The 14,646-nt window shown below is 41.5% G+C and overlaps 1 protein-coding gene across 6 annotated transcripts in view; it reads right to left on the reverse strand.

Annotated features, from left to right (window-relative positions):
- Positions 1-751: 751 nt before the first annotated feature.
- CIB2 (calcium and integrin binding family member 2) overlaps positions 752-14,646 on the reverse strand; it is a 43,109-nt gene continuing 29,214 nt past the window's right edge. For all 6 annotated transcript variants that reach the window (XM_051770437.1, XM_051770436.1, XM_051770440.1 and 3 more), the window contains 3 exons: positions 7,486-7,633; positions 7,191-7,386; positions 752-1,864 (listed from right to left, as the gene is read on the reverse strand). In XM_051770437.1, the coding sequence (XP_051626397.1) occupies positions 1,843-1,864; positions 7,191-7,386; positions 7,486-7,633 (366 nt within the window). In that variant the 3' untranslated portion in view covers positions 752-1,842. The remainder of the gene's footprint in view (positions 1,865-7,190; positions 7,387-7,485; positions 7,634-14,646) is intronic.

The following is a 14,646-nucleotide window of genomic DNA, read 5'->3' on the forward strand; positions in this document are numbered from 1 at the left end:
ATGACAGAAAAACACACCTCACAAGGCTTTCAAGATTCAATGTGTATCTTGAAAGAAATTAAAAAAAAAAAATCAGGCTGATATTTCAATAAACAGGAAGTAATTTTAACATAATTCCTCTTCATACCAATGTCATGCAAACAGTTTGATTCAAACAAAACATCTAATTTAATCTGCTCAAAATGAAAAACACTGAGGCTTGAATATCTTCTTACTCAATCAGAACTGAATATCAGGACTTATTTATGTTAATTTTAACTTGGGTAAGGGAATTCAGGTTTTGATTCCTTTATCTAAACAGAAATTAGTAGGAGGAAGCATTGAAGTGCTAAAAACATGACTGAATATGATCACTCAAAACATATTTAAAAATAAATGTTATTACTAACATACAAGTTTCATTTTCACTGTGCTACCTTAGGCAAGTCTGTCCTGTATACCTTGAATATCCTGAATTTCCACTGACACTTTTAATGTACAACCCTGCTACTAGATAAATACTTCTTCTTTCTGCACAGTGTGTAAACATGAACAGCAAATACCCTGCAAGCTCACCATACAGGAGTTTCTGAGGTAGATAAGCATCACCATCCCTACAGAAATGATAAAAGAAGGTTAATTTCTCTAGCAACATTTTCAGTAAGAACACCACATTTCATCCTTTGAAAGATTTAACTTCACAGTCATTGGAACAACGACCAGCAAACAAATTAGTTTGTGCTCAGCCTCAAAAATCCTCAAAGCACAAGAGAATGACTCAAAGGTTTTAATGGTGATGACTTTGATACAGAAGCCATGTAGGTGACAGAGCCCTTCTATTGACTGTTAGAACAGTAATTAATACACACATGATTGTCTCCAGGCCCCAGTACCCAAACAATACTGGAAGTGGAAAAAAAAGAAAGATCGAGCTGATTTCCAGCTGGAGGGGGAAGAGAAATATAGAGCTGCATTCATGCACTTTATGGGAAAGATTGCATAGCTGGTTTAGAAAGAAAATGTCTTTTCATGTCCTTAGGAGGAGTTCTGTGCTTCTTCAACTTCTTCATGAGTTCCAGGGGATCATATTTGTCCACTCATCACCAGCCCACAGAGTGAGTAAAATGCAGGAGCCCCACTGGAGTAAGGACACAGCTGGAGCACTGACCTCGGGGAGGAAGGGATCTCGTGTACAAAAGGCAAGGGTTTCAAGTTTCATAAGGACACCACGATCCATAAAATGCCAGTTGAAGGTAAGCACCAAACCCAGCAGCTGCCATTTCAGAGGCTGAAAGGCAAGCCTGGGCTGTGGTTGTCTTCAACACTGGGAGCTTGATCTTGGCTGCAGTTCTTTCCCCTCAGAGAATTTCCATGCAAGACCCCCAGCTGTCCAACACAGTGATAGAGGCATCTCATTAGTTAAGGCCCGTGCTTTCTTTCAAATCCTCTTGGAAAACACACCAAAGCTAACCCTTCTCTCTCTCTCTCTTTTTTTTTTTTTTTGCACTTTTAAGAGCAGTATTAAATATTCATAAATATAAAAACTATGTGGAAATACCTTTAATAATATTCTGATTCTGACTGTTTAAAAAAAGGGGGGGAAAAAAACCAAAAACCACAACCCAACTACCAACCATCTTTGCCAGAGTGCTTGGCCAGCAGTGAAGATAAAAATGTGACTGTTCCAAGTATCCTGTAGAACACATGATGCTTCTGTCTCCTTGTGGACCAGAATTACTTCAGTACTTTCTGCTGAGTTCTGAGAAGCCCTCATTAGAGGACAGAAGCCCCTGGAGTGCCTGAGATTCAGAAAGGCTGGACTGGCAAAGTCATTTCTGATAACACTGGCTCTCAGAAACATCTTCAGATTCTGATGTGGAAAGTACTGCAAAAGAAAGAAAAAGATTAAGAGGTTTAAACATGTTTGTCACTATGCACAATATTTTTCCTCAAGTACAGAAGGGAAAGTGCTGTGTAATGAAAGGGATTCTCTTCTTTCACACTATGAGAAGATTTAAACATGATGGGAGAAAATTCCATCTTCTGAAAATGTCAGCTCAGGGGGCTGAGCCCAGCCCTGCATTAAATCAAGTGCAAATTGACCTATTTATTGGATATAGTGCAGAGATAAATGTTTCCCAATGGTACTTTTGCTTTGGAACAGCCTTTGGGTTCCCCAACAAGACAAATTAGGCAGGGGAAGTTGTTGTTTCTCTTTTTGGGACAAAGAGATGCTGGTTGTTATCCCCTTTCTGTTTGCACTGCGACCCAGGCAAGCAGCACATCTTTCCACTGCCATCAGCTCTCAGAAGAGCTCCTGAGCATCTCAGCAGGCCAGTGAGAGACAATTTTAGGAAGACATGCCTAAAACCTCACTGTCTCCAGGCAGCAACCTCTGCTCAGTGTCATGGCAGGATAAACTGGATGTTTCTTTCTCGACTGATTGAAATCAGAAGGGATTATTATGTATTTTTGTATGTAAATTCTATAATTCTGTTGCCCATGCTCAAAGAAAACCTTAAAGGTTTGGAGTATTTGAGAGGCTGAAAAGCTCTGGATGTACAGTTTTGGGATTTTGTTTTACCAAATTGTTTTAATTACAGCAATTAGATTTGGATCAGAAATTCACTCAAGGAAGCTTGTGGTATATATTTGGAGGAGATAAAATTTTACATTCCCCATGGTCCCTCAGGGAATTGTCTCTAGGAATTGATTCAATCTGGGTGACAGTGACAGATGTGCTGGACACAGCCTGGCACACCAGCCTAAGGACTGGGACAGAAAGCAGAGAGTGATGCAAAGAGCTTACCAGAAATAAGGGGTTTTTTTTTCAAAGAAAAGGAATTACAAACATCTTGTTCACAACTCAAGAAATGTCTAGAGCCCCATATTAATCCAAACTCTTAAAAATTTAACTCCCTCTTAGGCAATATCTAGGAACTACAACATCTGTAGTGTTGTATGTGAAAACATTTTGGGCGTGACTCCTTAAAAAAAACTCCATCCAAATCCACCTAAGTGGAAATCTATTTATTGGAAAAAATTCTATTTTTATCAGAGTGTTATTTTGGCCTTTGAAGATTCAGCTTTTTCCTAAGAAGCAGCTGAAATGCTCTTTGAAAAATACTGATAAAAATTATTCCCTTCCCCTGTTTCTTTGCTGAGCATCTCTTGCCAATTTGTCACGAGCTCCAATTTGAGTCCTTAAGAACTAATTAATCTGCATGTTGGGATGGTCTTATGAGATGCACATTCCCTATAAGAGAACTTCAGGTAGGACTGGAGTCACAACATCTGTTGTCTGAGTAAAGGCCCAAAAGGTTTCAGAAATGCTGCATTTCCAATGCCATCATCTTGTTTAATCTGTTGTTTCTCTGTCTGGCAGCTCCCAGGTATTCCTAATGCCATATTCCTCTTAAACTCCATTTCCTGTTGTTACAGCCTGTTTCACCCTCAGGCATTCAAATAGGCTGAAACTTCCAGGTTGATTTATAAAACAATTTCCTGTGGAAAACGTAACCAGTCTTGTAGAACAGAACACTGCTCAGGCTGCTCACACTTCCATTAAACTACAAGCAGCTTCTTAATGATAACGATTTTGAGTGAAATAAAACTGCTGGGATTAAATTTTCTGAACTAGCAAGTGTCCTTATCATTTACAGCTCAGTCAGGCTGCTGGGAGCAGCCAAACACAGAGATCTCCCCCCTGGGCAGCACTAACAGGGTTTGCTTCCAGTTTGAAAGGGGTTCCTCAATGACAGCAGCACAAATCAGAAAACAGACTTTACTGCATCTTCATTTGCCTGACAGCAGCACAAAGTATGTCTGGGGGAGATTAAACCCACACAGGGTCATAAATAAGGGTTTGAGAAAGGAGGGATAAGGAAAATCAGTCAATGTACAAGGGATGAACTTTAGCTCACACCAAGTCAAAGCCTGGGTCAAGGTGCCAAAATTAACACCTGCTGTGTAGGATAACAGGACAGCTTGAAAAACACCAACAGCCTGAGCTGTGTGAAAAAAGTGCTTCAAAACTGAGTGCACATTGTTATGAGAACATGGCCTTCAAAGGTTTTCCACAGAGCAAAGAAGATATTCCTCCTCAGTAACTGCAGGTCTCATGTTAATGATGATGGAAATTTACAGTTCCTATTATAAAAGCCCTCAGTGTTTATCAGAAGCCAGGTAAGCCCTGGTCCCATATAGCAGCAGAGAGAAAAAATGATCTATGGCTCAGCACAAATCACCTGCTCAAGCAGTGGCAGAACTGGGGACAAAACTTAACTGCCTTGAATCCTGCATTTCCTCCTTTTAGGATGTGAAGAAGTGGCTTTAGGTGGGGCAAAAAGGCAAAGAACAGAATAAGAAATCCTTTACCACAAATAAAAGTCATCTGAGGCTTTGTTAAGTTATTCAGCATTTCCAAGAGGATCCTACACCAGGTGCCAGTCTGGTATTCTGGGATCAGATATTCCTAAACATCGATTGCCCATCGCTTCACAGCAAAATCTCTGAAACCTGAGGTTCCCAGCACTCCAATTGCTCCCTGGCAGTTGTTCTCAGTGTGGCTGCTGCTTTGCTTCCTAGGTGTTCAATTTTCACAGCTGAGCAGCTGGAAGCATAAATCAATAGACTCCTGGGCTTCCTTGAATTTAAATTCTGGAACGCGTTCAACTGGGCACAAGAAGTGGAGTTGTGCAAAACCAAATGAAATGATGACTGTCTCTGGACATTGATGGGTTGGTATTTGTTCCATGGACCTGCTTAAGGTTTCAGAAGAGACTATTTTAGGTTTCATATCTTTTTGCTACATTCAGGAGCTGTTCAGGGTAAGTTCACCCCAGCAAACAGGGCTGGTGATCTGTGTTAAGCCACTTCCTGAGCTTTGCACACTCTGTGTTAGATCACCCAGTGAAGCTGCACAGCCCTGCCTGTGGCTGCACACAGCCCATGGCTACCCCTGAGAAGGACATTACAGCTGGAGACTGAGAAGAAAGGAAAATGAGAGGCCAGGAATAGAGCTGGAGATTAATTCAGAAAGGGATAAGAAAGCAGCGTCTCATTAAGTGAACAGGTAACGTGTCCAACTGTTATGGCACCACTGAACCCAAAGAACAGGAATTGCCCTCTTGTCTCATGTCACACACTCTGTCACAAACTGGCAGGCTCTGGCTACTGCCAGAGAGGCCCCATCAGACCTGGGTGTCCCTGTTGTGGCAATTAAACTTCAATGATTCCCATCCCAAAATCACTGTCTCACTTAGAATGCAACATTTACACGGTATTTTAAAAATGAGAGTAAGTTCCTCAGATCAGGAGGTTCAGTATTAACAAATATGTCAGTCAGTGATGCAGTGCACTCAGGAAAAATATGACTAAGAATATCCTGAAAAAAACCCTCAAACTTATACAGGCAAAGTGAACAGTAAACCACAAAAAGGCAGAGGTATCAAGTCTTCCATTGGTTCAGATAAAAGTGGTCTTGCCACCTTGTCACCTTCTTCTCCTGCAGCTGTTAATTCTGGATGAAACAGAAATCAGATCAGACAACCTACACATTCTTTTCTCAGCTCTGAGACTTTTTTCTATTATATTTTCATTTTGCAATATAGCTCCAAATGTTAAAAACCATATTGATGCGCCCTGAGAAGCATTAGCATCTCAAGAGGATTCTAATACTTTCTTTACATATATTTCCAGCTAAGAAATTGTTTTCTTGATACTGCTATCCATATGGAAACTGCCTGGTCAGTGTTTTGGCCAGGAGCTGGAAGGAAACCCTTCTTTATGTCATCAGGAGCTCTTCAGCCTGAGGACTTCACAGATGAATCCTGTGACTCAGCTGATCTCCTGAACCTGAAAGAAGAGGGAAGTTAAGATTTCTCTTTAAGCCAAGGATGAAAAATATCTGCCTGAAATATGCACATCACCATCCTGAACATGCAGGAGACATCTTGATAACATGGAGTTCACCATGTCATGAATGTGGATCCAAGGACCTGTGTTTAAACTGAGCAACTGGATGCTCAGTCTCCCAACTCTTGGTAGCCTGGTCCTCTGGTTTTGTTGGTTCTCTACTTTCTTTCACCTAATCTATAACAAGGCCTGTATTCTCAATCCATCCCTCTTCTTACTCATCATCTTGCCCTGTTGAATACCCTGTTGAATACTCAGTGCTTTCCACTCATTTCCTCATCTTCTCAGAACATCACAAACTTGGGAAAGAAGAATAATGATGACAGTCATCCCAGCACTGCACTGGCAAACACTCCTCTCTGCCACTTCCTCAGGAAATGACTGGACTGCACAGCATCCTCAGCTTGGAATTCTCAGTCAGCAGTTTGCCAGCCTCTACAACACAGCAGTAAAGTCACTCATGGCACAGGAAACTCCTGCAACTGCAGCTTCTGCTGAATCTCCAGGTCTGCCTCCAGCTCCTCACAGTGGATTGCTGTTCTCTGCCAGATTTTAGGTGCAGCACAGCCTTTTGACTGATTCAAGGAAACTCCACCTGACCCCAGCAGCTTCTGTGGGGGCAGCACAATAAAGAAAATGTTTTCTCTTAGCTGGAAATATCTGTAAACAAAACACTAGAGCACCTCCTGAGCCTCACCTCATCATAATGATGAAATGTGTCTTGTTCTAAAAGGGTTTCTGTTGCCATACCTGATTAGCCAAGGCATGCCTGGTAGGAATAAAAGGCATTAACTTTGTAGTGTCTCCTCTCAGAAAGCTGATGTTTCTCAGGATTCACATGAATCACGTGCTCGTGCTTTACTGATCACATTGCTTTAATGCCTTCCCTCAGAAATCTCATTTATGAAAGAAAGAAACTGTTCTGTGTTCTGCAGGACACTTAAATATTCTTAAAAAACATCAGCATTAAAGATGCTCTCACCTGCTCAGTACAAAAGATCAATGTGCTTCCATGTGTATTTGTAACACGTAGACAATATTTACACACCATTCTATGCAGACAACAAGGATTCTTGCTATAGGCTTAAGAAAGATATGAATTTGAGCTTATAATAGATCAAAATATTTTCCTGAAGAACCCACACAAAAGTCATTGAGCTCTTAGTCTTCACATGAACAGAGAACTGGAAAAATAAACTGAGTCAGGTCATCCTCAGACAGTTCTCCAGCAAAACACTCACGTCTGACATTTCCTGTATTACACTACACAGTGATATCCTAAAACAACTCAGTACCTGAGAAAGTCTGGTGCTTTGGAAATCATGTTTTCAAAATCTGCAAAGCCCAGCTTCCCATCCCCATCCATGTCAGCCTCTTCTATCACCTTCTCACACACCAGGGTGATCTCCTCTGCTGTCAGCTCCTCCCGGGTCAGCTTATTGAGGGTTTGCTCCAGGTCTGCTTTACAAATGAAGTTATCTGTGTTAAAATCTGAACCAGAAAAGAACCAGAGGTCACCAGCAACTCTCACACTCATTTCCTTCCGCCACAAAAAGCACCCCCAAGCATCCCCCCCCCTCCCCACAGTACCGTAGATCTTAAAGGCATAGATTGCTTTGAGCTCTCTGGGAGCCATTTCACTGAGCACAGAGAACATATCCACAAAGTCATTGAAGCTCAGGCTGCCCTCTCCATCTTCAGAGAAAGATGACACAATCCTTTCTTTGAAGGGATTCTCCTGTGGGAAAAAAATTATATATATATTAGTATTTGAAAGATCAAAAAACCTCCAAAAGACTCCCTGATAATGAATACAGAATTCCACGGTTGGTTCTTTGAAGACAACTTTTTTTCCCTTCCAAAAATGCATCTAAAAATTTACATTTGGATGCTTTTGCAGCCCGTGATGCTGCATTGTACTTCTTGCCCAGGTCTCTTCTCTCTAAACTGGTGCCCCCCTCATTCCTCCAGTGCTTTATAAATGTTACAGTAAAGGTACAAAGAGCCTGAAGATGATTTTCAGGTAACAGGCTCCTGCCAGGGTGTCAGACTGAAGGAGCTGGCACAGAAAAACAGGGGCTGGCAGGAGGGGATGGAAACAGAGACCAAGGGAGAAAGCCAAGGAAGCAAACAGGGTCTTCCTGACTGAAGGCTGGAAGAACAAATTGTATTTATGAAACCACTTCCAAAAGTCAGTGTGTGCATTCCACCCCTGGCTGGTGCAGAACCATCAGTCACTGAGGATGTAGAGTCACATCCCAGGAGAATCTTGTAGAAAAGCCTTTCATTTGCACTGACACCCATCCATGTCCAACCTGTGGTTGGACTGACTAAACTCCAGAGATTTAAATGAAATTTAATCTCCACAGGAGATGATCCTGAGATCCTTTCCTGCACCCAAGAATGAGACAATATTCTAAAACCACTAACACACAAGGAAGCATAAGAAAAGCTGCTTATACTCCCAAGTCCAAACCAGATGTTTTTATGGTATCAAAGCAACATCTTTGTGTCAGCTGTATAAAACCCCCAAATTAATTTGTAGCTGTATCTATAAAACTGGGAAAATCAATTCAATTCAGTTGAATCCAAATAGAACACAAACATGACTTGGGCTGTGAGCAGTGTCTCATCAAAGCTGTTCTACAGATCTGCAGAAGCCAAGACACCAATCAACATGTTGATCTTCTATAAATGCAAACAGCTTCAGTGGTGGCATATCATGCTTCATATTTTTAATATGCATGCAGCATTTTGTTTAAAAGAAGCAGTATTGTGAAAGCTCAGAACTTCAGTCCATTTAATTTCTTTTTTTTCTCTGAGTTTAATTACTTAACAGGTACTCACAAACCATTATTTTTAATGAAATAATTATTATTATTATTAATGAAATCACATAAAACAGCTATATTTGAGAGGCAAATGACCGGAAACATCTTATTTTTCAGTTTACTTGAATTGTCTCTTGATAATTCACACGCAGAACAGATGCATCTATAAACACATTTTCAGCATAACTGTGGAGACTAAAAAGATAGAAGCAGCATGCAAAAATCAGAGTTGCTGAAGATATTGGTATTTTATATATAATCTTAAAGGAATATAAAGTACCTTACAAGAATTGGGCCACTTACTACTAATATGCATGGACTCGATGAGCTTAAAGATCTTTTTCAACCCAAACACTTCTATGATTAAAATTCGCTCCTAAATGCCAAAATCTCTCCAGTCTCTCTGGCTGTGGCAATGGCCAGGAACAAGGCTGTTTTAATGGATGGGTGAAATATGGACCACAGAGTCCCAGGCTCAAGGGACAGCCCACTGAAGTAGTCAATACTAAATACAAATTCTCCTGCAGGGTTCCATGGCTGAAGTAATTCCACAACAGGCACCCTGCCTGCGGATTTCTGAGGGTAGGAGATTAATGAGCTCACTGTGCTCTGAGCTCAGGCCATCAGGCTGAGCTCCCTGTTCAGGTGAAGGCAAAACCAGGCCAAATAAAATGAAATTAAATAGAGCACAAAAGAGGGACCCCTGAAAACAAAAAGCCAGCAGCCTCAAAAAGCAGCAGGGTCACATCCCTAAAGAGTCTCAGAATGAAAAACAACACCCCAGAAGTTGCCAGATGGCTGAGAGAACCTCCCTGTAAAAGGATATGTCACATGCAGGATGGGCAGGGACAGCAGGTGGGCAACTGGGGCTGCTGCTGAGCTTAAAGGATCCCCCTTGATGCCTGGAAACGTGCCTGTTTGTGGAATACACATGGACCTGTCTGTGGAATACACACACAGACACACAGTGCCAAACAACTGGTGCTATTGTCTCAAACTGCCAGTTTATTAAAAAGCCAAAGTGAGATTCATTTGGGCTGAAATATAGGAAAAGGCCCCCTTTCTTCCTGAAGGCACCCAAAAAATGGTGCATCTGTTAAATGTTTAATATTTGAGAAGGCCAAACATCAGAACGGATGTCGAAACATGTTCATAATTTGTTGTTGTTGTTGTTTCTAAAATATTACGTAGCTCTCTTTGGAACAAACCTCATCAGAACCAAGTGTTGTGGTAACAGTTTTAAACTGACATCTTAGAGGCAGCATTGGGTAACAAACAGGGAGCCCACAGATGCAAATCTCCCTATCAGCAGTGAATATCAAACCTGGGACTTAATGCATTAGAAATGCCAGGCAGGGTCTCACTCACTCAATGAACACATTGCAGTTGCATGAGTTATCTCTTTGGCATGTCAGAGATCTTGAAAATACAGCTGAATTAAGAAAGAATTAAATGGGCCTAAGCATACTTCTTAAGTAACTCTTGGCCAAATGGATCTCTAAAACCTAAATGAAAAATAAAATCTTTCCTCATATTGATTTCTTTCCTTTAACTTTCTCATATTATGTGTCTTCAGGCAGTATATCTGTGGCTTACACAATGGAAAGTATTAGCTTACCTTCACAGATACTTTTCACATCCTTTCTGTAATTTCATTACCTCCACTCTAAAGAGCACAGATTAGGGTTCCATCATATTTAAAGGAAAAGCCATGGGGGAAGGGAGCAAAGGGGAAAACGATACTGTTCCTTCCTAGGTTGCTTTCCCTTAAGCACTAATTGTTAAAAAAAAAAAAAAAAGAATCCTTTTAAGACTAGAAACTTGCCTTGCTAAAAAGCTTTTTCTGTACCCTCCCAAAATGAGAGTGGAGACAGAAACAATAAAGAACTGTTACAACTGAAAAAGAAAAGCCTCTGCTGCTTTGCAGATTGATGCTGCTGTAGTGGCTTGAGATAACCCTTCTAATCCATTTTTGTAACAATCTCTTCTTCTGCTCAATAACTGTGTTTCTATACATTTCCTAATCTCATGTGGCATCTATCCCAACACACAGACCAAGATCACCATACAATGACACACAGCCATTAGGCTTCTAAGAAACTATTAATAGGGTTTATTCCTGAGCTTGCAGCGAAATCCTCTGTCCTCTGGTTCCCATCCCAGGCTCCAGGAGAGCACTGTGGTGGCCCTTTGCTCTCTTTTGTAGCTTGAGGAATTCATTCCAACCCCTCTGTCCTATTCCCACAGATGGACTGCATTTTGGAAATAAGATGTTGCAAGTAAAGTTCTAAAATAGGTCAAGATAATTAAACTGGAGATGCTGAAAAGTCATCACAAAATGCTTCTTAATTTTTAAATTCACAGAAAGAAAATTATGATTTTCTCTTTTGTGTTTGAATCAAAGTCCCCACTGACTTTAGAGGATATATTTAAATGCACAAACCAGTCTGCTTTGCAGACTACTGAAAGTCAGAGTCCCTTTGGATGCTTTAATGAGGACTTGTTCAGAACTGATCAAAAGCAAACCTGTCTCAAATTTCAGGAGTTACTCCTAAAAAAAAAAAAAAGTAGAGACATTATCAGACAAACATTAGTGTAAAAATGGCAAAATTGTTCATTACCAAAGCTCCACAGGAAAGTCTGGTACTTTGGAAAGGAAGCATCATTAGCAACAGCAAATTATCCCTGGAGCAGATAAAAGCAAGTTTCTTGGTTTTTTTTTTCCTTCATTTTCTTCTTCCTCAAAATCAATAATGTGGGTTTTATGTGTATATGATTATATTAATGTCATCAAACTTCTCTGCAGTGCCTGCTTAAGAAATCCCTGCAGAAACCAAGGCTAAAATACAGCTAAACTGATATGTTTATGTCTTAAAAAAAGACCACATCACTCTGTCAGAAAGCAGAAACATAAGACAGTTCAGCAATGACTGTTTACTGAAGCCACAACAGCCAAATAACCAAAGACTGTGGTTGAAGACAGAATTGCTTCAATATTACAGAACTTAATGGTGTCTTGTGGGAACATAAGGCACTGTGACAAAAACTGATTCCCTGGGCCAGGAAGTGCAGACAAAGCTGGAGAGCACTGGGAAGGTGCAGGTCTGGGCTCACCAGAGGGAATGTGGCCCTCACTTATGACACCTGGAGCACACCCAGTGGAGACCCACAGTTAAAATGGGGCTTCAGGGACTCAAGAAGAGTTGTCTGAAAGGAGTAAAGCATCCCATCCTAACTAGAAACAACTCACGGGATGCAGACGAGGATGTTGGGATGAGCTGGAGGCAAAGATTGGCCAGAGCAGGGGTGGGGGCTCGGGAAGAACATCAGCCTGCTCCCTCAGGGGTCATTGCCCACGCATGGAAAGCTTTGAACCCGAAGACCCACTGAAATTGTCCCTAAAATCTCATCCCATTCAAACTGTATAAAGTATTTTTATTTCATTTCGAAGCAGCCCACGTGCATTCGTGTTTAAACTTAACCAAAACCAGGGGGCTAAGAGCAGTTCTGAAATGTGGGAGGGATTCCCTGCTCCCTGGGTGTCCTTCCTCTCTCCAGGCTCATCCCTGTGCCTGCTGCCCACTCTGTTTCAGCAGTGGGTGGATTTATGAACTACCTCAGCCCCACTGCAGACAATGACAAGGTCCGTGAGGATCGATGAAGTCACTGTGTGAGCCAAAAACCAGAGAGCAACAGACTGTAAAGTGAGAGAAACAGAAGTGGTTCCCCTCAGGAAGCCCCTGTATGACCAGAAGGACTGCTCTGCACTGCACTACCCACAGCTGGGTACACTGGGGACATGGGCATGGCCACCCACCCCCCCAAATCAGAGTGCTCTGTCACCAGGTTACAGCCCTGGGCAAAGGACAGGGACAATGTGGGTGAGATCAGCTGGAGTTGGGGAAAAATATCCCTTGTGCTTTCTCCCTGGTCTCCCACTGAGCAGCCACACCATGGCTACGACTGGGCAATACTAATTCCTGCAATCTCACAGGTGCCCAGACGCCCTAAAGTGAATTTATTAGACAGCAGGCTGTGTAACCAAGACTGTCAGAATGAGAGAGCAGAGGCTGCAGCGACACTGATGGAGTAAAGCAGCTCTGTCAACTTCAGTGTAATGGTAGAACTAATCCACTTAAAGTATCTGTCCCTTCTTTATTTATTTATTTCTTGTCCTGACTTTCAACTTTTAAGAATCGTGAGCTAGTGAATAATTCATGACCAATTAAAGTGAGTGACCACCAGCATTTTTTTCTTCTTTGAAACACAAAAATCCTGGCTCGAAACATTAATGCAGGAGGTAAAGATCTTTCTTTACAGTAGCAGAATCTAATTTAGAAAAGTGCATTATTGATTCTATCCATTTGTCAGAACCTGCAATGGTATTGAGCTCAACGTTGCCAGTAACCAGAAATGTAATGTGTATATGAAAAAAGCCAGGTGCAGTGAAATTAGCACTAATTTTATTAGAATTCAATAGACATTTAGTTCATTTATTTCTATTTTAAGATTTAAATGTTGGCTTTGTCTTCACCTTGATGAAAATTTCCCAAAGAAAGCAAACACCATAACGACTTGTGTTGGGCAGTCTGGGCAAGCTGCAAAGGTTAAAGATGATTTTTCTTGCTGTAGGAGCTGGAGTTACTACCCAGGGTACTTCAAAAATGAACTCCTGGGGAAAGACCCTCTCCTCTCACCTCCATCTGCACAGTCAATCACAAAATGCTTCACGACCAAGATGGGTCCCAGTTTGTAACTGAGACCCTGGGTGGCATTTTAATAGTTTTTACTGTCAATGCTTTGAAAGAGTTATGGAACAAGGCCCAGTCTCCTCTTATTGATATTTTACTGGAAACAAGCTCACTAGCTCTTAAAAGCACTTTTCTCTCTGAGTTGCTACAATTCCTGAAATAAAGAGTGGTTTGACAGCAACAGTTCTAAGGTTCTTCCACAGCCTTATGAGACCTGAGAGAGAACCTGTATAAATTTTAACACTGAATTAGTCCTGCTATTTTCATAAAGTCAAGTTCCATGACCCTGGAGACATCTCCTAAAGCAGGGCCTGACAACCTCACAGCCTGGGTGTGGTGCAAGAGGATGGATTATGATCCATCTCACACAGGGAAGTCTCTCAGGAAGTCTGTCAGTGCCATCTAAGTTCACTAAGGCAGCAAGATGTGCTCCTGGATCTCAATCTAAACAGGTTCCAGGGCAAAATTCCTGGTTTAGATCTCAGCCTAAGCACCAGGCTGTCCTGTAAACACAGGAGTCTTCCATCTCTCAAGTCTTCATGGAATGAGCTGCTCCTTAAGTGTTCAATCCTCTAGGACTGAAGCCCAAAAGAGTGTGTGTGACCATAATTTCTCACTGGCTTTTCTAAACTTAGCCTTGATTTGCCACAAAGCAGCTCTGAGCCACCTGGCAGCTGAACCCTGAGCAGGCACAGACCTGTGCCAGAGGGTTTCACACTGCACTGTCAAGGTCCCAGAGATGAGAACAGAAACCTCCAGGAGCACTGATGCCATTAGAAAGGGGATAAACACACATTAGGAATTTGCTGGAGAAGCCCATGCTTGCTGTGAAAAAGAATTCTAAATGATTCCTCCGTTCCTTCAGAAACACAAACTCTTCAGCTGCCCACAGGCACCTGAAGAATAACTGAAGGATGAAAACTTTTCCTAGGTCTTCTACTGAATTAAAGGCTTGTGTCTTTAATGTTTCCATTTATATGAAATGCTGGTCAAACACTTTTTAACAAACGTGCCTTAGAGTGAAATGTGCTTCTTGTTCAATAAATGGTATTTTCCCAGAATCAAATATGCAGCAAGAGTGGCACTAAAGGAACAATGAGTTCCATGAACTTCAACTTGAAATCTAATTCAAACGTTTTTCTCTTCATGTTGACTTAACCTCCTCCCCA

Source organism: Manacus candei, unplaced genomic scaffold, assembly GCF_025592945.1.
Source record: "Manacus candei isolate 608988 ecotype Guabito, Panama unplaced genomic scaffold, ASM2559294v1 h1tg000119l, whole genome shotgun sequence".
Classification (NCBI taxonomy): Eukaryota; Metazoa; Chordata; class Aves; order Passeriformes; family Pipridae; genus Manacus; species Manacus candei.